Source organism: Astyanax mexicanus, chromosome 9, assembly GCF_023375975.1.
Source record: "Astyanax mexicanus isolate ESR-SI-001 chromosome 9, AstMex3_surface, whole genome shotgun sequence".
Taxonomy (NCBI): Eukaryota; Metazoa; Chordata; class Actinopteri; order Characiformes; family Acestrorhamphidae; genus Astyanax; species Astyanax mexicanus.
In genome coordinates, this window is record NC_064416.1 from 23601695 (window position 1) to 23627069 (window position 25375).

The 25375-nt window shown below is 40.3% G+C and overlaps 1 protein-coding gene across 2 annotated transcripts in view; it reads right to left on the reverse strand.

Moving 5' to 3' along the window:
* Positions 1-25375, reverse strand: part of dennd4a (DENN/MADD domain containing 4A) — a 34949-nt gene that overhangs the window by 3391 nt on the left and 6183 nt on the right. The window contains exons 2-29 of one of the 2 annotated variants that reach the window (XM_007249159.4): positions 22918-23260; positions 22075-22321; positions 21757-21826; positions 21178-21347; positions 20255-20493; positions 20039-20105; positions 19878-19936; positions 19539-19683; positions 19028-19203; positions 18417-18517; positions 17491-17712; positions 16334-16479; positions 15886-15912; positions 13212-13345; positions 12641-12773; positions 12312-12518; positions 11838-11966; positions 11064-11208; positions 8826-8948; positions 6050-6169; positions 4302-5236; positions 3979-4204; positions 2091-2182; positions 1323-1498; positions 1066-1189; positions 666-884; positions 439-556; positions 115-277 (exon numbers count right to left, since the gene is read on the reverse strand). In XM_007249159.4, coding sequence (XP_007249221.2) covers positions 115-277; positions 439-556; positions 666-884; positions 1066-1189; positions 1323-1498; positions 2091-2182; positions 3979-4204; positions 4302-5236; positions 6050-6169; positions 8826-8948; positions 11064-11208; positions 11838-11966; positions 12312-12518; positions 12641-12773; positions 13212-13345; positions 15886-15912; positions 16334-16479; positions 17491-17712; positions 18417-18517; positions 19028-19203; positions 19539-19683; positions 19878-19936; positions 20039-20105; positions 20255-20493; positions 21178-21347; positions 21757-21826; positions 22075-22321; positions 22918-23228 — 5024 coding nt within the window. In that variant the 5' untranslated portion in view covers positions 23229-23260. The remainder of the gene's footprint in view (positions 1-114; positions 278-438; positions 557-665; positions 885-1065; positions 1190-1322; positions 1499-2090; positions 2183-3978; positions 4205-4301; positions 5237-6049; positions 6170-8825; positions 8949-11063; positions 11209-11837; positions 11967-12311; positions 12519-12640; positions 12774-13211; positions 13346-15885; positions 15913-16333; positions 16480-17490; positions 17713-18416; positions 18518-19027; positions 19204-19538; positions 19684-19877; positions 19937-20038; positions 20106-20254; positions 20494-21177; positions 21348-21756; positions 21827-22074; positions 22322-22917; positions 23261-25375) is intronic. The other variant, XM_007249160.4, reaches the window with a different exon arrangement.

Below are 25375 nucleotides of genomic sequence, written 5' to 3' on the forward strand. Positions count from 1 at the left end.
ATCATCAGTACCTCCATTCTTAACCAGAGTTAAGTACTGTATTTTCATCCATTTATCCAGAACTAGCTGTTAAAAAAATAGGGCACATATGGATTTACTTTTTGAAGCTCTTACCTTTGTCTGATGAAACCCAGTCTGGTACCAAGTAGCTGCAGTATCTGACTCATGGGCTGATAGACATCATTCTTCTGTATGCTTCTGACCACGCTCTGCAGCACCTCCAAACTCACTGCCGGCTCCTCTTCCAGCAAAGGACCAAACGAAGTTGGGTTTGCAGCTGTTGTACAATCACAATCATAGACAAGAGAAATTAAGATGTGTGCCCATATAGGTACGTACATATATGTCTTTAATCAGACAATGCTACAACAGAGGTTTAGTTTAAGTTACTAATACAGAACATTTATTTACAGCTAAAGTTAAAACAGACAGACTTACAATATGTGTTCCAAAGAGTGTAGCAGGGTGAAATAGGGTCCTGGTGAAGCTTGGGGTTGTCCCACAGAATCTGGACCAGGACATTCTTACTGTCCTCTGATGCACTGCTCTGAAGAAGCTGTGGACGGGTAAACGACAGTAAAATATTAAAGATTCTAATCAGAACCATAATTAAGAAACCATCAAACACTTAATCACTTTTCAATAAACAGTAATTGCAGACGCACCTGCTCATCAAAGCTGCAGTGCTTGGAGCTTAGGATGAGGGCAGGCAGGTTGCTGGGCAGCTCCAGCCTGCGGAAGAACCACACCAGGTTCCAGAAGACAATGGGGTGATGATCAACGATGGCTGCTGATGAAATGGCCTTATCCCCTTCATTCTCTAGCAGACTCTCCAGCTCCTTCCATAGCACCAGAGGACTAAGGTAAGGCACAGTCACTGGCTCCTGTAGCATAGAGAAAATCACACAAACCATCACAATGACTCATAAAATGAATTAAATCAAGATGACATCAACACGACAATTCATCACAATACCATAACATATTGTCCTACTGCCCATCTCTAGCATCATCCATCAACAAAATTTAAAATGTTTACTGGCCAGTTACAAATATAGCTCTTACTGTGCTTCTACTAGTATTGCTGGAGGGACTGCCTGTGGATTCACTGCTCGGTGATTGCTCCTTTTGGGTCTCTAAAGCTTCATTTAGTTCTGTCTGGGAACTAGACAGATCCTGACAAGATGTTCTGCAGAAAAAGAAAAGAAATACATGACAGGTTAAGACTATATGGCTGTTTCAGTGCATTTGTGTGTAATCAGATGTACGCAGACTGTCTATCGCAAGACCACATGACCAAATGACAAATTTGAGCTACTCACCTGCCCTGCCCAGTAAGGTCTCTGATGTCCACATTAAGCAGGGGCAGGAAGGGCGAGCCACAGAAGGGACAGGTGCTGTTTAGGTTGGAGTCGTCAGCGGTCCAGCCAGCCATGATCTCCTCATCATACACGAGACACTCGCAGGTATTACAGCGTGAACAGTTGGACATCCGCACCTGCACAAATACAGTGCAAATAAGCTGACCTGCTGGACTTGGATCAATAGAGTATAAATATATCACTGCATAAAAATACAAATTGTTTTACGATTTATTTCTATCTTTGTGTTTCTAGCTTTAGGAACACAGTCATTACTGTGTCCCTCAAAAATACCACCCGACCAAGTTCAGAAACAGATTTAGATTGTACTGATTTGAGGACTAAAGCCCATGACTTAAAACACCTATGCAGATTATTTTTTAGCTCTGCTTTTTATTTAGTATTCCTTTTAATTGTAGTATTAAAAATATCAAATTTAACAAATATTTTTATTCACTGTTACATTTGACACTTTTTTTTATATATTTTTTGGGGGGTGCAGAATACCCCTATAACATAATTACCAGCACATCATCATCATTCTGTATAGTTTTATTAAACTACATTTGATTTTTAATACATTGTTATAGATTCTCTAAATCCAGGATTGTTTGTTTACACTTCCATGGTTTAAGCCATTTATTACTGTTCTGTATTTAATCTAAATTTATTTATTTTATTATCATTTTAGGTCTTAATTATTGGTGTTGTGTGTATTTAAAATCTTACCTCTATAGCATAATTTTGATGGGCCTGTGCCAGGCTGGCATCAGGACACATGTCAGGGGTCTGTGGGACTCTCACCACTGCCAATGACGAGCCTGGTAACAAGAAAAAGACACACATATACTTCCTTTAGTGAAACAGAAACAGACTCAGTCATTTGATACATCTACTTTTCATATTCATGTTCTCCAGAATCAGGCCACATTTGGGATGACTGCTAGTGCGATGAATGCTGATGACCGGCTTTATGAATGCTAATTCTGATAGCATTCAGCCTAAGAAGAGCATACTCCCCTGAGCTGATAATAAGGAGAGAGGCTCTACAGAAGCCTGGGGTACGAGTGCGTCAGATCTGAGTGATTATTATGTGGCACTTCAGCCCAAGCTTGGCTGCCTGATTGAAGAGCTCCAATCAGAGGCTCCACTCTCTGCCAGACACACTCTGAGTCCCGTCTGCTGGCCTACTTCTCCAGCCGCAGGGGCAGACACACACTTACATGGCATAGGGACACAAACAGACACAAATCTGCACAAATAAGATACCTAAAGACCCAAAAATGAGGATCTGCATAAATCTTGAATATATTACGGGAAGCATGCACAAGGTCAAAATCACTTCAAGTTGTTTTTTATGCATATTAAATCAATGCCGTGTCTCCTTACTGCCAGTCTGCGGTCTCTAAATGCTGGGAAGATAAAGGCATTGTAATAAATATTTCATAAAGCTTCTTGGGTGATTTCCCAACCTCAAATATCCCTTTTCAAGTCCACTCAGAGATGTTACTCAGCAGAATTATCAGAGATTTCCCAAAAGGAAGCCATTTGAGGATTTGGATTAACATAGTCATTCATGTTTATTCCTGTAATTACACCCAGTAGGCAGGATTACAACTATTTAGGAGAGAAAACCACTTCAAGGTATTGAGATTACTGAATAATTTAATAATAGTAATACCATCCCATGAATCTACTGAAATGTTTGCTTGAAGATTTGTGATAAACAATAGTATTGTTATGACATACTGTAATGTAATACAAGTTATTACTTTTGCATACTTTTAACGTTGTGTGGCCACAATAAATTTAAATCAAATACAGCAAATACAAATACAGCACAAATAACATAGCCCATTCAATTGATTAACTGGTTTATCAACACAGTTTTGTTATTGAGAAATACCTTGTTTTCCACCTTTTATATTCATACAATAGGATAAAACTTTGCTTGCTAATATAATCTAAAAACTAAACTAACCTTGCTGATCCACCAGTTTGATTTGTCAGTCACGTGACTGTGGTGTGCCAAGCCAATCAATGAGCAGGTCTTAAATATGCTTTGTTTTTTGCTAATATGTGACATAATATCTGTCTGTACCTTAAATTATGTTTGTTGATATATCTGTACATGTTAGGAAAAAGAACAATGGCCTTCAAGCTGTACCACAGCGGCTTACCGGGCCCACAGGTTGAAAATCACTGATACAAAGAATTCTTAGCACCATCTTGTGGACTAGAATGCAATTCAGTGGGGAATAGTTTGACGTGAGATGTTAGCAAAGTAACACTGTCATTTTATCCTTAATCTATGATGTCAGAAGACCAATAGTCACACATCTACAAAGGTGTGTTTGCTTTTACCTTCTATTAATGAAAGAACAGTAGTAAAAACCCTAGAGACCTGGTCCTGTGGAAACTGACGTGAGTAAATATTCCATTCCATCCTGTGATAAACGAGGCCATCGAACTTTGAAATAGCATTTACTTTTAGTAAATTAAAATGTATAACAGTGAATAACATCTATGTATACTAGTCAAATAAATGTGAACAAGGTGTAGCACAACAAACATGCAGACAAACAAAAAAACAGCAATGTTTTAAACAGACACTCACTGGTCAGGGAGGCCTGGCGAAAAAGTCTAGGTGGTGCAGAGGGGCTTTCCAGACAGCGGCTGTTCCTGCGCGGGCTCCTCCTTGGTCGAGTGACATTGAGGGAGGCATCTCGTTGAGGGGAGGAGAGACTTTCTGGGTCTGGACTGGGCTCGCCCTCAAACAGAGAGGAACAGTCAGGGTCACCGGAGCCCAGCGATGACACACTGACCCGGTCAGAATTCTGGTCCTGTAGAGGCAAAAACAGGAATTGGTCACCGAGTTGGAGATTTAAAAAAAAAAAGAAAAAGGAAAATGAATAAAGAAAAAAAAAAAACTTTACTCACCTGCGCTAAGGATGTTTGAGAGGACAGTCTTGAATAAAGTCTGCTGGCTTTTTCAGCAACACCCTTTCCTGCAGACAGAAAGCTGCTTTTAAAGACATCCAGCGTGGGTGTAAGCAGGGAATCCATGGAGAAGGAGGAGGTGGAGTGCGTGGGGGAAGAGGGAGAGGCCAAAGAGGTTGGTCGTGGCTCCTTGCTCCTGCATGGACGTCCCTGTGGCAGTGAAGGAGATGAGAACAGTCTGCTGCGGGGTTGTGGCTGCAGATATCCAGAGCTAGTTGGTGACCCATGCAGAGCGGCTGGACGTGGGGAACCCAGTGGTGAAGGACTCTGGAGACTCTGAAGGCCCCGCAGGTCTGTGCTGAGAGAGCGCTGACTGATGGGGCTGCTCAGGTGCTCCATGTAGAGCTGGATTTCTTCGGCCAGGTCACGGCGAGCAGACGGAACTCCTGATGCCTCGTCGGACTCCTCGGTTTTTATTTGGCTCTCTGCCACCAGCAGGGACAGCGGGTCAAAGCCGGCCTCAATCCCCGTCCGAGCCACTCCCCGGCCCAGAGCACCGCTGCAGCTCGCGCTCCGCTCCACACCGCTGTGCCCGCGCACCATGGCAACGCCTGTCTCCATGGTGACAGTGCAACTGGCGCTTCTCTCCACAGCAGCTTTCATGGCTCCCTCGTCCATTTCTTCCTCCTCTTCCTCCATCTTTGCATCAGGCGAGTTCTGCTTGTGCTCCTGAGTTGCAGTTGGATTGGAGATGTCTGCTGGTAGACCAGAGCTCAGGTCTAATGTACTGGGCTTAATGGCCTTCTCTCCAAAGATGTCCAGTGAGTTAGGTCTCTTAGGAAGTGCTCCAAACAGGGAATCTTGTAAACTTGAGGAGGAGGCTGGTCTTAGTGCAGGGGAGTAGTCCTCTTTTCTAGAAGCTTCTGTCTCAGACACTGAAAACATAAAAAAATCAGAAAGTTTAAATAAAGCCAACGAAGAATTTACTGAAAACCAACAAACTCATTGTACAATAAATGGACTAGAGGTGAGCAAAATAAAAATATTTTATGGCTTTGTGATCAATTTTCTTATTATTTCCACAATGTACTTAAAGTACACTGATCCACCTGTATGTGTAAGTACTCATCTTTATTTAGATGTGCAGCAAGAATGCAATAAAATAGTATTTAGAGTTTTTAAGAATCTGTCTACAGGTACATGTGTCAAAACACTGTATTAATATAACATTTTGTATCATGAAAATGTCTTTAAATATTGTGATAAAATGTTTTTACCATATTGCTCAGTTCCAAAACCTCAATAATTTTTATTTGTTTAGAAACAGTGGTCTAATTTAACCTATGTTTTGTATATTTAGGATATTTCAACACATTCATTTTTAATTCCATTGTGTTAATATACAGAATAACTAAAAGTTCAATGCTCTTTAAATGTAATGCGTGAATGAATTGTTAAGTTATTATGTTATCATTAATTTAGGGGAATAAAATAATCTTAAAATAACAGTTGCATAACTTATCATAATTATATCTAAAACAATGTATTGTCCAACAAAGTCTGGCTACTGAGACAGGCCTAGATACAAATGACCTTTAACAGGACAAAAAGGGCAAATCTTTTTGTTGTTTTTTATTATTGCAATACCACATTACAACGCTTGGTGGAAGCAGTGAGGCTTTGAGTCAATTAGCTTTCACACCTCCACACTGAGCTTTGGGGAAAAAAAAACATGATGTGCAACTCACGTGGGCTAGAGACTCTCTCTTTTTTCTCCTTCATGTTAGGGGAGGCATCCTGCTCTTCACCTGCACCGATACGCACCTCCTCCTTTGACAGAGAGTCATAGCCCTGATCTGACTGACCACCTGCAATAAAACAGACACACATCCAAAGAAAATCAGATATTTTATGTTTTAAAAGTACATTAAAATCTGTACAATATGTTTTTAACTGCATCATGCAGGTCCATAAGTCCATAATTTCTTCCTTTTTAACACCTTGGGATAGAGTAGTATCCCAACGAAGAAAAAAACAGCAGAAAATCCTTTTGTAACACATCTTATTGTGCAGAGTAGGTTCATGAACCACCTCAGGGATGGGGAAAACCTTCCCACCAAACAAGTTCGTTACTAAGTATGACATTCACTCCAGCAACCGGTATTTCTGCCCTATACGCCCTATTCCAGCCTATACAGCCTGTACATATTGTGCTGTTCTCATCAAAGAGGATCCTAACGGACACACAGCACATGTTTATTTCAGACAGGAAAACAAAACCCTCCAATATAAAAGGATGGAACATAACCACACAATGACAATATCTTGGTACAGCCTGAGGAGAAGAAACACAAGGTTTCTGTTCCAGACAGCACAGCCTGCCATCAAATGACCTGGATGTCTACAATAAAAAACATGACCGAGTCTCAGAAGGGCGTAAGGAAAACAGCACAGCAGATCTAAAAGGAGACTTTTTATACATCTCGCATACTGAGAAGAATGAGAACAATCACCTTGACTTCTGTTGTTCCTTTTGTTCTAACCATTAACTACTGGTGACAATAAATCGTTCACAGAATAAACCGTGTCCTTTGCATCATGATACACTTAACTGTTAACTGTACATTTAATTCATTCAGATTTACCACAACAATAGAATTTTTAAATCATTTAAGCTGGGCAAAAGTCATTAGATGTTTAGAAGCTAAATACAACTTCTCAAACTAAAAATGTTTTCTCACAAGTAGGGATGCACAGAACATCTTGCAAATCAATCAACCAAAAATGGAAAAAACCCTTTTGTTGTTTGAATAAAAAAGGGTGTAAAAAACACAATTTTCTTTTATTTGTTAGTTTAATTGATTTTCCTTTAAAAGGCAAGACAAAAATACATCTAGGCCATTTAATTTGACCAATGGTGCCCAAAAAAAGAAAACAAAGAAACCCAAAAACTGAGCATTCGGTGTCCAGTATTTGTTTTTGTTTTGTTCAGTTCCTGTTTCAGCAAAAACTTACTTAACAAACATTTGGTCAACCATTTTCTGGTGAAAACTAAATCTCTGTCTGTAGGCCCTGTGCATTATTCACATACAGTTAAAATGAGAACCTAAAAGCAGGCTTAATATACTCAAAATCTAAACACAACATCACATGCCATTACTTGTATCTGCACTCATATATGAACTTCCTTCTCTCTTCTAGACGACTAATTAAAGCATGAACCCAAACACGCTATTTTAAGTCTGATGACGAATAGTTTAAAATATTTAATCACCAACAAAATATAGCAGCTCTCACTCTGTGCTCTATGTACCAATGCGGCTGAAAACTAGAGCTTGATTACCGGCATAGATACAAGCCCCCACAGCTACTGCAGGACATTTGAGATGAGCACTGCTTTCGTCACATATAGATTTGAAAAGGGCTGAAGCACACTGACAAAAACACACACACAAAAACGCACAAAAACGCACACACACACACACACACTAGGGCTGCACAATAAATTGTTTAAGGGTCTTCATCACAGCAGTGTGCACATAGGTCATTAAAATTACACATTTCATGTGTTTACTGACTGACACAAACAATTTTTATACAAAAATGACTTCTTTATCAGCCACAGGTTATATCTGCCCAATTGTATTTATTTTACCCCATGCATAAAGAGGGCATAATTAATATCATTAATATCATTAATATGTTGGATCGCTGACTTCTGGTGAAATATGATAAAATATCCTGCATTGTTTTAATACTGCAATATATCACAAAATATTTGCAATGTCAGGATTTTGAAATGTCAGACTTTTTGCAATATCATGCAGCCCTAACACACACACAAATGTAGACTGCCTCGGATTTGGTCACAAAGAAATGTACTGGAGCAGAAAGATAATATCATAGTCACTCCCTGCCTCCAGAGGTGAGCTAAAATAACGCGGTTAGTCATACCTTCGCTCTCCCTCCTCCTGCTCGCTATCTTTGTCAGACTCCTGCTATGCCACTGCATGCCTGAGTATGTACGAATCTCTTCTGTCAAATCTCAGCTTCTGCCTCTTAGATCTCTCCTGTGAGCAGTGCTGCCTATAGCTTTGCATTCCTTTAAAGAGACATTTTCACATTCACAGAGCCGCACTTCTTTTTTCTCTTTATTCTGCCTCCCTGTGGGATAACATCTCCTCATACTATGAGTGGCGATGCTCACTGCGGCAGATGTGTGTGCGCTTCAGGATTAATGAGAGGTCGAGAAAAAAAGGGGAGACGAAGAAAAAAGAAAGCGAACTCTCCTTGCTCCCACAGTGAGAAATAATGACTCTTGGAGCAGCCTAACTTTTTTCAGCAAGCAAAGGGGAAAGAAGGATGAAGATGGAGAGAGTGTGAGGGCGGAAGAGAAGGAGAGAGAGAGAGCTGTAGAGTTAATAAGAGAGCACGAGCTGGTCACAGCCTGGTCTGCAGAAGGAGCGAGAAAGGAAGAGGAGGATGAGGGAAGTGGATGACGCAGTGTTAGGTCAGATGTGGCACCTGTGCTGGCTCCATCATCGCTGGAGTCCATTTTGGTGAAGTCGGTATCAATCGAGGCTCGCTCTGCAGAGTCATTAGTGCTGTCCAGACTGCCGTGGCTCACGCTGTCGAGATCACTGGCATCTGTGTACAAAGAAGACACAGGAGACTTAAACTCAGCTAGGAAATAAGCACAGAAAACAGAAGAGTCTATTGCTTAACTCTTACATAGACAAAAACACGACAACACAATCAATTAATGGGCTGAGGCTTTGAGTTGCTTTAAAATGTAGAGCTGAATGATGCATAGATGATGAGACTTCTACTTGGGTTGGATTGCAGTTTCAACCTGTTACGGTTAGAGCTCCTTATGCATCTGTCATAATAAGCTGGTGAGAGAGATACCATGGGAATAGGAGGAGATCAGATCAAGAGCGAGCTGATCTGAGACAGTCAGAGAGGCAGCTATCTGCCCTCATCTTAATTGGACCCTTTAATGCCTGGCTGGATGGACGGGTGAGGCTGGCAGAGGTTTTGGTCCTGGGAAATAACACAGAGATTTGAGCTGAGATGATGAGAGTTCCCAGAAGAACTGGACTTCAATTAGCTGCGGTAAAATGAAAGGCAAACCTTCTTCTATCTGAACCTTTTTTGGTTTAATTTTGTATAATGCTCTGGCAGTCATTCCTAGCCCATTGAATTGGTTTATAATTATAGTTATTTAGTTGGACCATGATGCTGAAACTATCATTAATTATTTGGTAATCGTTTAGCATGTCTTGTGGAGTTCCACAGGGTTCTATTTTGAGGCGTATAAAACTGATATTAATTAAGATTTATGCAATTATAAGAGTGACAAAGTATGGGATTACATATGTTAAGATTAATTTAAGACTATAAAAAATAACAGCAGATCAGTGGAATTACATCTGGAACAAATTGTTAAAATTTTAAATGTTAAAATGAATCCTTCTCTTAACAACTTTTAATTTATTTTAGGCATGTTTAAAACATCTGACCTAAGCACAATCAAACTGCAAACTGCAAAACTTGCTGTGATGCATGTTTTTTTTTAATGAACATAAGGACTACAACACAATAAACTAAACTTACAAAAACTAATCAGCAAACTAAAGCTATAATGTTTAAATAATAACTTTATTATGTTTACATTTATTATTACATTTTATTCCAAGAGGCTGAAGGCTGAAATATGTTTCACACAGAGTGGAGTGGGGAAAGTAAAAAGAAAACACTTGATCAGATTATGATTTATAAAAGTTACAATTTTCTGTAAGAAGTGACGCCATCTGTGTACTGGCCTGCGCCCAACGACCGCCTCTCTGTACAGTTTTAGATATCAACATTTCTTTTATAGTAACAAACAATTTTGATACTAGTTGTACTGCAGTCCCCTTGGTAACAAGGATCTGAAGATGGTACAAAGAGCTGCGACAGTCTCGGTTTCTCATTCACATCTAAAGCCATTTAAGGTGGAGCCTGGTAAAGGGAGCCTGGTAACAGAAAGCGTTTGTTTGACCTCACTGAGATCTATCAGGAGATAGAATATATGAATTTGACAACAACGTATTAAAAAATGTGTGACGAAGAAAATGCAAGTGGAATAAAAACAAAACATCAAGACAACCGAACACCTGAATAACTTCTATTCTAAAAGTTATCAAGGTCTGTATGAATGCAGAATAAATTCTGTAATGCAGTAAAGCATCTTATCTGTTCAGATCCCAGCAAAAATATAATACTACAACAGCAATTTATTGGTAAAGGATTTAAAACCAAGCACTAAACATAAACGCTTAATTGATTAAGATTAAGAGAACAAGAGGACACAATTTTCCTAGCTAAATTAAGACTGACATTTCAATCCAAACAGTCACTGCTTCATTCAGTCAAACAATTTAAGCTTATTCCAAATTAAGACCCTGATGTGTAATGTAGTATATAAACAGAGGTGTGCCATATCATATCACGTGCAAAAATATGACCATCATTTTAGAAACAATAAATAAACGATATATCTTGAAACAGTTTATTTTTTATATGCGTTTAGTGTGTAGCTATATGTGCATTTTCTGTTTAATTGTTTATGTTTGCAAGTTGTTGCATGTTTGCAAGTTCACTAAATAGCCTATCGCAGAAATACCCTGAATTAACAAGATATTATTTTAGGACCCCACCCTAGTGTTGACATATAACAGTTTTTTTTAGATCTTTCTTGGTGACTGAGTTTGTGCTCACCTGAGAGATGTGTATCTTTGGGTTGACCAGCCTGTCTCTTCCACACTTGCTTGAACTGTACCACACCCCGAACTACATTCCGCAACTTCCCCCACAGGAAATAGCCCCCTCTGGTGGAGGAAGGCCATGTGCTCTCCAACACAGCCTGAGTTAAAAAGAACACAGAAACTGTGAGGATGAGCCTGAACACACACGCACACAGACACATATACACACGTGCATGTGTGTGCACGGACGCACACACACAGATTAACAAAGTAATTCTTCTGTGTAACCCCTCTCATTATCTTAAGTAGATAGTGTTCTCACTCAAGGACTGGCTGTAATTACTCTGATAGAATTGGAACAACTCTCAGCTGTCCAGATATGTGTGTCTGTATTTGTGTTGAAGTGGTGTTTTCAGAACTTCTTACAAAGAAGGGAAATGTCAGCTGTCTCCTGGGAAGCTAGCACTGGTAGAATAAGCGTACTCCTTTATCTTTTTTTATGAGAAACAAAGCGCAATCCTTGGAATATATGTTGGCTGGAGCTTCTAAAATTAGATTAGCTGTTCAAATTCAGTCTGCGTTCTCATTCTGTGTCATTGATAAGAATTTCATAAAACAGGCGCGCAATTGTGCATACACTATCTTTGCAAAGCTTATCACCAGATATTGCTGTCTCTAAAATAACGTAATTCAGACACAGCTAATTTTGTTTAAATGTTACCCAGTCTTTCATGATACATTACCTAGTGCAGTGGGTTTTAAGTAGGTGCAAGATGCTGACACTCACTCTGTTATAATATCCATATGTTATTGCGTTGGGTTGGACCCCAGCTTTCTTCATTTCAAAGAGCACTCTCACAGCCAACACTGGCTGCCCGTACTGCCCGCAGAGCTGCATAAGGATCCGATAACAAACCTGTAAAGAGCAACAAACAATGGTCTTATACCACAGCAGACCAGCAAAGACCTACCTATAATAACAGCTGACCAGTTTTATTAAACATCAAACATCACTTACTAACCAATCGATCACAGTCATAAACACTTGCAGCTGGTGCTTTGAATTTGACAACATTTTCAATTAAATTACTTTTCTTTAAAGAGACAGTGAGGTCAGCATTGTAAAAGCCTTGCACAATGATGCATTACTATGTTTGCCTGAAAAGATTAATGTGGCATCCAGCCCTGTCCTCAACTGCCATCAATGCCAGAACCTTTGATCAGACCATTTCTAACAGACACTAATAATTTTTTTGTGTACCTCATCAGGGGGCTGCAACTTTTTGTCCTGCATCTTCCTTAGGACGTCGTAGGCGGTGCGCAGTGCCCGCACCTTGGAGTGGCAAGCGGCCACATAAGTGGGCAGGCAGATGAACCACAGGCCATGGCAGTGGCGCAGCAGACACTTAGACCACATTTGAGGGATGGATGAGTAGGTCTTGGCCGTGCGCTGGGCTGATTTGATCTCCTGATGAAAGGAGGGGGATCAGAGAGAGATAGACAGTTAAAAGAAGTGGCAGAAATAGCCATGCTCTTTGAGCAACAAGCTCAGTATTGATGTAGCAGGAGAGAGATGAGGGAGAGGCACACCTGTTTGGAACGACGAAAGATGGCAGCAGGGCTGCCGGGGCTGGTGTGTCTGGGGGCAGAGGTCGCCTTGGGGACACTGGCGTACTCCTGTGGTTCACAAAGCTCTGCATTCAGCACGGGGAAGCCACCATAGCTACACAACAAACATAGACAGGACACATTGTTTATCAAACTGCAGAAATGTATCTATTTAATGCTACTTTGTTAGATTATGGATATTGTTGTTTTCAATGTAGCAGAGCAGAGGATGTTTTCCTTTTTTGTATTCTGTCTAAAAATTCAGTATGGTCCTATACATAAAAGCACCTGTACACAATGACTTACAACAAATCTTGCCATTATGTATATGCAAAGATGGCAGACAGAAAAAGAGAACATAATAGCAGCAAATATCCAAAGAATATGTGCATTTAAAATTTGATCACATGCCCTGCTAAGAGTCTATTATTGCACAATGCAGACTGTTGACAATAAATGGACTTTCATCGTTGTGCTCTTTGTGTTCTGATATATTTATATGTGTGTTGTTGTCTGCTTCGTTTTCTCTGTGTATATGAACTACGTGCTTTACCTATAAAGCATTGAAGGCTCCTCTCCGTCGGGCACAGGGGGCAGCTCCGGGGGTGTGATGTAGACTGTGTGCTCACTGCGATGCGATTTGTCCAGTTCAATGAGCCTGGTGTCCTCTGGCCTCTCACTGTCCACCTAGGATTAACATAAAGACTCATCATAACCATGGCTGGGCCTCCACCATACAGACACACTCACACAAACAACAGCCTGGCAATGGTGCAGTGCCAAGGGATTTCCTGCTGTCTGGCTATGCCGACATTTGGCAACAAAACCTGGGGGGGAAAGAATCTGACCTGGGATCAGATGTGAGACAGCTTTTTGTGCAAACAAGCTTAATAGTCTCCCTCAACACTTTATCAGGCTGATCTCACATGAGCACCAAGAAGCCAGGATCCTCCCAGCCCCCCTCGTCTACCACACACACACAAACACACCCCAAGTGCATTGACCTGGACTTAATGCTGAGAAGTCATGTTGCTCCAGGGACATGAAACCATTACTGTTCGGCGCATTGGCAGGGTAGCCAGTGGCTCGGAAGTGCCACAGTGCATTTAGCTTGTAGACGTCTCTGTCTAAATGTCCTTTCTCCTAACACTTGAGAAAACACTGACCTACATATATGGCTAGGCAGATATTGGTATATTAAAAAAATATTTAAATATTTTAGACAAGGTATAAAGATGATATGATATCATAATAGCATATTTGCTACAAATGTTACTATCTGTGTGCAATTTAATTCCAAAAAGGAATGTTCACAAGCCGTTTTTGTGGAAATTGTTTGTTTTTTAGCTGAATGACACTGAACAGAGTACATACAGTCTTGTACAAATCATGTCATAGAATCATCACAATTAAAGGTGCAGCCTAATGACTTCAGTTTCCTATCTAAAACGCAATACAGTTGAATCAGTGCAATACCAAAAAAGAGTGCATCTGTCTTACAAAGTTATAATTACTTTTTTGCAGAAAATGAAATACTGATATTTAAAAAATATATTTTGTTATGTTTTTCATCGTACTGTATGGCATCACAGGTATAGTTGTAGTTATATCACCCAGTTGTACCTATATACCAGCCACTAGGGCTGCATGTGTTTAATTTGTTGTTCTGCAAAACTAACGCAATCACAAAAATATATTAATTTTTCACCAGATATTTATCATAAGTCATTAATCCATCACATCACAATATATTAAAATAATAAACATAACTCTGTGTGTCCAATAATGGAGAAAAAAATATATTGAACAAATATAATCTGCCTTAGGTTGACAATTTATTAAAATTGAAAAAGTTAAGTTAAATACATTTTCTTTTGTAGTAAAAGGAGCAAGTATGAAAAAAAATGACTTTAAGCATTCTGCAATGTGACTATTACACATTATGATTACTATACTGAAATTAAATTTATATTCAAGTTTCTATGTTTTTTAGACCATTTGAGTGAAACAGTAAGAAAATGCACAGCCTTACTTGGCAGGAGGAATAGACACACAATAGCACCAACAGGGCTTGATGGAGTGCACTCGCTGAACAGGCTGACCTGAGATTTTTTGGGATCAATGGTTCTCTTTTAGCAGTGCATGGCGGCATCGACTCCATCTCCAGCAGGAGTGCTTTAATGCACAGGCCAGTGCAATGGCATGAGCTGGGCTATGCAGGGTGGGGAGGTCACAGTACCCCCTCTGAGCATCCATATTTCTCTTCAGGGAGCTGCTGTGAACTGTATTCAGGCTCTGTTGGCCATCGTTACGGCTGCTGTGCAAACCCAGCCAACGTGTTCAAGCTACTTTTGGCTCACTTTAAAAACAGCTCACATCTCCACTTGCATTATCTGCACGCTGCTAAAGCCCCGTCCTCTGCAGACTTTAAACAGCGAAGGACGAGCCAGGCCAGGTGATGTGTGACTTTGGCTGTTTACGGCTGTAATGAACAGTGTGAGCCGGAGCAGAGCCTCTAACGCTTCTTTATTGCACAGCAAAGCCTTGTGGAGGACGAACCAAAAACGATTTGCTTCTCTAAATGAGAATAAGCTGTCTGTCTCTGCTGTCTCATTGCTTCCAAAGCAGATCTAAATGAACCTTAGAAGTTCAATACAGCTGGCTAGCAAAGCGTCTTTCTGTCCTCGTATGCCTTCCTAAAGGGAAACTGAGGTAAAGTGGTAGGACACAACACAACATCATTCAATATATATGTTCACATACTGTAGATTCATTAGATTTTTGGAGATGATGGAGCATATGAGGAGACATTTGATGACGTGAGGCACCAGAGGATGAATAATGAATGCAGGGCGGTTCCGAATGTCTTGGCAGTTATGCAGACGCTTGTCTGGGCTGTACTGTAATGGTGCTTTAATAATGCAAGCCAGCAGCACAAAGTCATAGAGAGTGAGAGCAAAGAGTGCAAAGAAATCTTTCATACACTCTCAAAGTCAAAGCAGCTCAAACTTCATCACAAAAGCACTGCATGTTTAAAAGGGACTGCATTAGTTCTCATCTCACAAGATTCCAAAAATTGTAAATCACTTTGCTTTAATGATTCTACAAATTGGGCAACAAATATTGCCTCTGGTCTTCCTGATAATTATTTTGCAAAGACATGATCTGATGCACAAAGAACAGTGTGAGCAGATTGAGGCAACCACTTCTGGAATCAAGCTGCTTACCTTTCTTTCTTTTTCTGTGCCAAAGAGCTTTCCACGCAAGCAACAAAAGCAGGAGTTGAATGAAAAAAAGTAAGAAAAATAGGCAAAGAGGGGCAAAGACAGAACAAGCAGACTGATCAGAGGAGGAGAAAAGCCAGTGCAATGAAAAACATTGCTCAGAGAAAATGAATTAACTAACATACAGCAATCAGTGGGGATCTGAGCAGGAAAGATTATAATGGAAATATTACTCTTATAGTTCTAACAAATCATTCTGCATTTGCTACAGTGACCTCTTATCACTTTGCACTTCACTGGGATTTAAAATGTATGCATCTACTTTAATATAGTAAGATAAATATTAGGAACTATAGGAACTACAAACGAAGCAGTTGTTTACTAAGCGTTAAATGAGGACTTTAATAAACCTCTTACTCTTTATAAATGATTAATATAAAACATTTCCTACCTTATCAACACAGTCATCAAAGAATGCCAGACTTGCATCCTTATCGCTGACAAAGGAGCACTCTTCAATGAAGCGGATAAACATCTGAGTCTTGGTCATGAGGGAGTAGAACTTCTGGTGTGAGCGGTCACGGCTCTTCAAGAAACCTGCAGAGAAAATGGAACGGCTGTAATGTCTGAAGGTAAAAGCCAGAGCCAGAGTGACAGACTACTTATTTTACAATTACACAATTAATCAATCAAGCCTAGAAAGACAGCCTGACACCTAACATTAAACCAAGTGTGAGAGAGTGCAACTAACTATTGTACACTGGTTACGTAAGAGGCTGCAGATGTGCTATGAGACATTCTATTAAGTGTTGATGTTTGTTGGATGTGTCAGCCAGGCCTAATTTTTTCAACTGGAACTTTGGGAAAAAAATAAATAAATCCCCATGCTAATTTCAGGCATGATTTAAGCCAGACGTCACTGGCACAGCTCCAGGGTTCTGGCTAGCTACAGAGACTAAGCATTCTCCCAAAGAACTCTGGAGGACGTTTTTGTTTTTAATATCAGAGTTTCTTCACTTGTGATGCAACATTATTTTGGCTGTCCTCACTGCCCTGTGTTTTTTTTGCTGCACATTTTTGTGAAGTTATAACAACAAACAAAGATTATTTCAATGTAAACCACATTATTTTGTTTCAGACTGATCTGCCACTACTGTAGAACAGTAAGCCTGTGATACAATTTGGCCAGGGTCCAGAGTCTTAGAAAGAGCCTGGCAATATGATACATATTCCCAGGTCACAATACAGTGGTTATGAACTGATATATTATGATCTATTGTGATACTCTAATAGTGAGATTGTTTTTTTTACTATAGTAACTCTAAACGAACCAAAAAATAAACAACACCACCATATGCATAAAATCAGACAAAAGAACACTTTGTATACAACCAATCATTGGGATCTGAAATCAAAGTTACTTAAATACAACAGAAAATGAACACCACTCTGTCACCAATCTTAACTATTAAATAAACTAATAAATAAAATGGCTTTGTTTGAGAAAAACAAATACAGTATTAAGAAATGTAATATTGCTATATTTAAGTGTAACAATATTTATTCACCCCCATTTACATCAAAAAGTTAAATAAAAGTAAAACCTACCTTGCAGGTCAAAGAGAGAGCTAGCATCAGTTGCTTTTTCTGAGGGAGCCTGGGTAATGGGAAGCAAGTAGGAACGGTAACCCTTTAAAATAGCAGCCATAAAGCGTAGGAAAGCCTCTTGGATCTCTAGCTCCAAAGTCTGAAGACTCTTTACACCAGTGCCAAGATCTCGCTCACTCATGGCTGCCTCCATTTGCCCTTCCTCACGACTCAGTTGATAACCTGCAGAAGATTTATATGCCTTACATAAGTAAAGGTCAGATATTCTCTACTCCTGTCCTTTTTGATGAATATCTATTTCAGTCTTTCATGGTTATGTAAATAAAACACTGTATACTGTTAAAGATATACTAGACATATGAGCCATTAGGCATCGTTCTTTAAACAGAGAGAATGTGATGCTGTATTTATGAACATTTACATTAGACATGCACTGGCTTGATGACATTTACACTCAAAACATTTTACTGTAATCTCCAACGTAATTACACAACTAATGTATAACACATGTTAAGTGGCATACACTTCATACTGTACATAGACAGAAAATATACAGCTGACCTGAGCTGAGTTCAATGGCTTCAACAGAACCATCAATCAACACTCAGGCAGGCCACAGATAACATTACAAGGTTCAAGAGGTACTCAAATCCTGGCCCTGTCTCAGGCCAGCACAGTGCTCTGACCTTACATATCAAAGCATTTCAAGGCTTAGTGCTGTTACCTCATTTTGTCCTCTGAAACATTATTAAAAGCCTGTGATAAACGATAAAATGAAACCACTACATTTCAAAAAGGACAGGACAAGAACACTTATATAGGCAGTTCAAGGGCAGTGAATTAAACCAAGTATGTCTTTCAATTGATATTCAAAGAAGAGAATGGAGAGAATGAGAGAAATTCTCCACTATTGACTCTGCACTTACTCTCCAGCAGTTGCTGGTGGAGATCACTGAGAGTGTTGATCAGATGCTTGCAGGCTTTCCTTGGCAGAATCTTCCATGTGAGGGCTCTGCGGTCCTCTTTGCTGAAACCACATACACACACGTTTATGATTAGAGGGAGGAGAAAGCAAGAGTAAACAAAGGGGAAAAGAGAAGAACAGGCAGGCCCACAAACAAGAGAGCTGAGAACTCCATTTGACAGTAATGTGGCCTTCCTGACCTCCAGAAACTCCCCAGCATCCTCCGACTGGTGAAGAAACAGGAGCATGTGGCCGCCACATGTTGGACTGGATGTGTTTTATTTTTTGCAGAGCACTGTTTAGGGTCATTTACTGCTAATGTAATGTCCACATGGATCAAGATAATTTCTGATGTTATCTTTATTATTAAAAACTTTCACTCAACAAGACTTGAAAAGTTTGTCAAAACAGAGAGACATTTAAAGTTATTAGGAGAAAAACAGGATTTAATTTCTTTGGAATTTTTATGGAAGAGCTAAAAGGGTGGTCTGAGCCAAAGATCACAGGTCAGGCTTCTTCAAAAGGAGCTCTCTGGAGAGTTCAAAACTATGCAGAAGTCAAAAGATCACTCACTGAGAGATGGTGTTAGTGTCCAGGTCCACACAGCTAATGTCTGCCGGTGGTTCATACAGGTCAAAATAGCGCGAGTCCACACCGACTATGAACGGGCAAGGAGCGCTGAGGACGTCTGCCAGCGCAAGCGGGCATAGAGGAATGTATGGACATGGCCAGTGGAAGGGGAAGATCATCTAGAGGCAACACAATGAGTAAACATTCAGTTCACTGTTACAGGCTCAATACATTATTGAGACAAAACCAGTAGTAGTGCATTTGTGACATACAAAAAAGGGTGGATACAGCCCAGTAGTGAAGTGTCTAGTGACACCACAATTTTAAGAGGTTTGGATCAATACTTAAGATGAAAGAGCCACAATAAAAGAAACAAACACTCAGCACCTTCCCCTCTACACTCAGAGCTCCATCATAATAACAGACAGCTGGAAGTGAGCGTCAGTGTCAGCAGAGGGCTAGAGGAGACCATGAATGTACAGCCCTGCTGAGCAGCGAAGGTCATAACACTTACCGACACTAGGGCCTCGGTCACGCTTGTCAGTACAGCTGGCCGTAGAGAGTGCACCAAAATCTTGTGCTCAGTCACAGCCAGAACTAACAGAGAAACTGCATTCTTAGGACCCAGGTTCAGCAGCAGTGTGGAGAGCCTTCCACCACTAAGGAAGAACACAGGGAGACAGCTTTACACACACAAAAAATATCGTCATGAAATACTGGCTGACAGTTCAATTACACATGAAATAGACTTGAACTACAAGGGCAACTCTAAATGGATGAGGCAGTTTGTCACACACAGAGCAGCATTCACTTGACACAGTGTGTGTGAGTGGATAAAGAGTGTGTGACCTACCTCAGAGGCAGTGGAGAGGACACCGGTTGGCTCAGCATCAGACTATCATGTGGAGATAGCTGCAGAAAACACATATGTCTGTTCAAAAAACTACATGTCTAGACAAAAAAAGCATATTTCAGCTTCAGATATAGCATTTTCCAAACAAAGGTATAACCTACCTGGACAAGAATTCGTGGTCTTTGAGAAGAAGGGAACGGAACTTTGTGCATGAAATGAGAAATATGCCTGTACAGATAATAAAAAGAGAGAGGTCATAAGGATCACTAAATTACACATGGCTGTAATCAAAGTTTACATAGATTAATATCTATATTAATATAAATCCATCAATAAATATCCATACACATTCAAAAAATTCTCTTAGTCTCACTCACTTCTCGATGGGCAGTGTGTGAGGCCCAGAAATAGAGTAGCGATAGAGGAAGGTGAGAAAACTGCGGAAGGCATCAAAGAAGGGCCAGTGAGAGAGAAGGCAGATGCTCTTGTTGGTTTGAACTGTCATGGAGTCATCATTCTTCAAGCCACTGCTGTGCAGGCCCAGCTGGGACCGTTGCCTGTCCGTCAAACGCTCTTCAGGGTACGACTCGTAAAACTGTATGGCCGCACCATAAACCTAGACATGCAAGACACCCCTCAGTACAACAGTCAACCAAGTACTACAGTCTATATCATAATGCTTAAAGATTCTAGATGCCTCAATTGGCCCTGCATGTTTCATCAAATTATTGTAAGTAGAGATAAATAATTTAATCTATTTTTGAGACAGCCTCAAGAAACCTATTATTCAAGGCATTCAAAATCTTTTCTTAGAGCTGAGTCGCTCAAGAGACACTGCTTTGTTTTTAGGCTCTTTGTTCTCAGAACAGTCAGATCTGAATTGTCTCAACGTAGTCAGGCTTCTTTGAAGTCACTCACCTAAATGAATAAATTACAGAATGGTGGAAAGAGCCCAGGGAGTTGTGTGCTTGTTGCAGTGCATTGTTGCACTCGTTGTTCCTAATGTACTCTCTACTAGCCCAAACTGAATTTGGCCTATACATTATTAAGCAGACCAGTTATACACATTCATCTTCCTTTGAATTTTCTCTTGTAGGTCATGATTCGTGTGACTTTTTGATATGCTGCACACAGGTCTCCTGCTGATTGAAATTCCTTGCACGATTCTGAATGCAGCAAGACAATTCACCTCTCTTGTCTGTCTCTGATTTTACTGGAGCTGCTATCAGAGCAGGAGCAGACTGGAGGGCTGTGTGGCGTGTGTGCTTAAACATGCATTTGGGGGTCTCTGTGTGCTCACCTTTTCTCCAGAAGCTCCAGTGAGTACAAATGTTGAGAAGACGGGCAGAGAGTATTTGGTGTGAGATGGCCAACACTCTATTGATGCTCCCATTGGCAGGCAAAAGAGGGGCACTGACTCGGGAAGAGGGAATGACTCATAGTCCTCCTCTGGGTACCTGGACAAGAGACCTGAACACAGAAGAAGAAAAAATATGGTATCTTCAGAATGCCTCAGACAATCACACCACAGTTTACACTGCATAAACATAAACAAAAGTAGTTCCTGAGAAAAACTTATTAAAAGCAAAGAGCCAGGGCTACAGCTCACTTTTATCCTACCAGGCTGTACGGCCAAAACATAACACATGATCACTATCCCCATGAGCTGAACATGTTCTGGCAATAAGCAGCTGTATCATGATTTCACATTCCCCCTGCCCTGTGAGAGTATCAATCACTGCATGTACACCGCCCTTGTCTCTCTGAGGAGATGATACTGAACTGGCTCATCTGCTGTGTTCTCACATAACACACACTGCTAAAAATGATTTGCTTATGTGCTAGCACTACAAGTGCTTAAAGTGCATTGAGTACATACCTGCTTTGAATGCAAGAGTGTTGGTTTTGGCCAAAGACTTTTTGTAGCACAAGTACACAGAGGACCCCCACTAAAATGGGGAAAAAACACCAAAAAAACACATTTATTGATGTAAAAGTAATCTCTGCAGAATTATCGCAGCAATGTTATCAATGTTTTGAAACTGGAATCCACTAAATACCCTCACCGTGTCTGTTAGTAAACTAATCTTGGGTGCTGTTTTAGCACTCAGGGCTTCAATGGCACTGAGTTATCACAGACTGGACTATTTTTACTATGAACACATGCTCTGTAAGTAAGAAGGGTAAGGCAGCTTACCATGCTGCTATTGAGGTTCTTGTCCACCTTGCAGAAGGCATGTGGTGGTGTCTCTCCTTTGCCAGGAATAATGACACAAATGTCTGTGACAGCCAATGAGGCATGAGAATTACTCTCATGAGCACGCCGGTACGTAATGTATATCCTCTGGGAGGAGGAACTACTGATGTTGGCTGGGCGACCGGAGGGTGTGGTCTGGATAATGTGACAGCCTGGCTTCAGTTTCTCCCTCCACTCATAAAGAACTCTGAAAAATAAACAGGGACAATATATAACGTTAATGTTTGGATGCTTCATATTATACAATGTGACCTGCATCTTCAAAAAAACAAAAACAAACATTCAGTCTTCAGTCGGGTCTCTTACTAAGCAAATGGATAACTTTTAGATTTTTTCCTGATGTAGGTCATGATATTTGATTAGATTTACCTGAAGAAATGTTCATCAATAAAGTGCCCTACTTGCACACTGGACTTACGTTCTGCTGTTATGAGTCTTAAAATAGATATGCAAATTCCTGGAATACTAATGCATTCAGTGTGTTATTGGTGCACTGTTTTGTTGCCTGAAAGCTGTACCATGTAACTTCAGACAAGGAAAAAAATACCATTGTCAAACTGTGTGAATTACTGTGCCCTTATTGCCAAAATACTGAGCTTTACACAAGGATTTTCTCACAAACCAAATCATCATTTACCACAGTAATTATTGCTTATGCAAACATTACTGCACTAATACACTGTTATTATCTATTTCATAGACTGCTATTACATATCTATTATAATCCTTTCCTGACATTGGGAAAGCGTTGGAATATGGGAAGGGTAAATTCAAATGACTCACCCAAGGTCAGTGAGAGGTGGCTTGTCCCGACCTCGTCTATAACAGAGGAATATCTGAGGGCCCATGAGGCTGCCCCCATTCAGCTCGGCGGGCAAGCCCGAGGGAGTGCAATCTATGCAGGTGTATCCCCGTGGCACCTCCTCACCCTGGGAGCGAATCACCACTGCCACATCGGTGATGGGAGCCTTGGGTTGAGCAGAGGTCCTCTGGCATCCTTCATCTGAAGTCACATCCTCCTCAAAAGGCTTAGAAGAATCGGTCAGGCCCGCCACCACAAAGTAGTCTGCTACACGTGGGCTTTTGTCCTCCATTCTACCTTCCCCATAGAAAGAGGACGGTATATCTGAGAGGTACGTAGATAAAGAGACAGAGAGAGAGAGATGGGAGAGAGAAGGAAGGGGAGAGTGTATGTGAGAGAGGAGCAAATGCAGGCAGAAGAATGTAGGACACCTAAGGTCTAAATTACAGGATGTGACTGTGTTTAGAAAGTTATGTGAAACTTTAGCCTAAACTGTGAAGGCCACACTTATCACTTTTAAGGATAATAAGGAATGTCTATTGTAGATCCTTACTGCAACACTCATGCAAAGAAGCTTAAAAAATCATGAGTTAATTGTAGAGTGTATATCTAAAGAGTGCACAAAAAGAACAAAAAAATGCATTCCAGAAACTCCATGATGTTTAACTGGAAGCTGAGCTGTGAGCTCGGTTACTTGCACTTAAAAAGGAATGCAGAGATTTTTGCACATGTAAAACAAATTTCCACATTTAGCATAATTTTTCATAACTGTGGTTGTGCCATTTCTTTCAGTGCTTTATTTCCGTTATTTCTCATGCTTGGAAAAAGACAACTATCTAATGCAACCGCAAAGCCAAAAAAAAAAAAAAAAAAAAAAGGATTCAGATGCCACTTACTTTGAATGAAAGAAAAAAAGGCATATGGTAGCAATTACTGAGTATTCCCCGCTGAGCGTAAAAGCATATTTCTGATTGTATGAGCTGTGGGTCTTTGAAGGCATTTGAGCAATTTCTCATGGCAGAATAAATGTACTACAAGAATAAACATTTAAATAGGATGCCCATTCGTGTAAGAAGTATCAATAGCATAAATCAAAGCTGACTATGTTGCGACATTAGAACAGTGCTTTTTCCAAAAGAACAGATGTCCTTATTAGAAATGCCACAAGTATCTCAGCAGTTCCTCAGGCTTAGGATTTTACAGCACACATGTGAAAGTACCTCCTGGGTCTGGAGCAGAACTCCAGCAACATAACCAGTTGAGTGTGACTGATTCTCTCTGCGTTTCGTGATGCCATAAATAGCTGCGAGACTGTGGCCAGTGGTGCACGGCTGTGTGTGTCCCAACCCGCTTTATCATTCTGCTTCTCTGCAGGTCACCCATGCCCACAGAATCTGTGATAAACAGCCAGGTCTATGCTCCTGCTGGGTCAGTGTGGGACAGGGCAAATAACGCCATCTTCCATAAAGCCATTCTACAACGTAATTCTAAATTCGAGGCAACCTAGTAATTAGATCACCGTAATCTGAAACTGTGCTGCAATGATATCACAGTATAAATTAGATTACAGAGAACAAAGTGCTATGACTACTAGGTATGAATGATGATATCACCGTTGGTAGTCTCAGCTCTGGGCAAATGTTTGCATGCGAGTGATGTTTCAAATCAATATTTCATGATGATGTAATTACTGAGCTCTGTAAGAGCAGAATGTTTAGGTACGGCTTGACTACTGCACTTTAATGCACTCATAATGAGCTTCCAGAAATATAAGCTACATTCATCAGAAATGCCAAATAAGGATTTAGTAAAGATTTACTAAATCCCTAATTCACGTTTATCTTAAAAACAAGAAAATATAAGTCACAGACCGAGAATAACAGTGCTGGTGGCTCTACTGACATCTCAAGATTTCCAAGAATGAATTTTAGATTTTATTATTTTATAATACAAATCTGATACCATTAGACTGTCCAGAAATACTTCACTGGGCCATCATCCATTATAATAATACTGCAGACGCACTTTCTCTCTGCAGGGTATAAGGTGTCCTATAGCTTTGAAGGTAATGGCTTTTCAGTGGTTTGCATTATGAGCCAGCAGAGTCACGAGACAGAGCTTAAGAGCTTAAGAAGCAAAACTGACCTACTGACTAGCTCCGTCATGATGACCAAGGACTTCCTCTTAGGTTTATTTTAAGAAACTAGCTTGCTGGAAGAGGTGTAAATAAAGCTCTATTTGTTTTATTCAGTAAAATATTTTGAGGATAGTGACAAAAATAGCTGCTTTTAATAGTGTAATCTAGACTCTGAGATTAAACGGAGGCACTAAACCCCTAATCCCTCTCATCCTTATAAAACCTTGAGGCTAGAGACACATCTAGAACAAGAACATGCTCCCTCTGCAGCCCCTCTAGCTCCAAAAAATAAATGTTCCTCA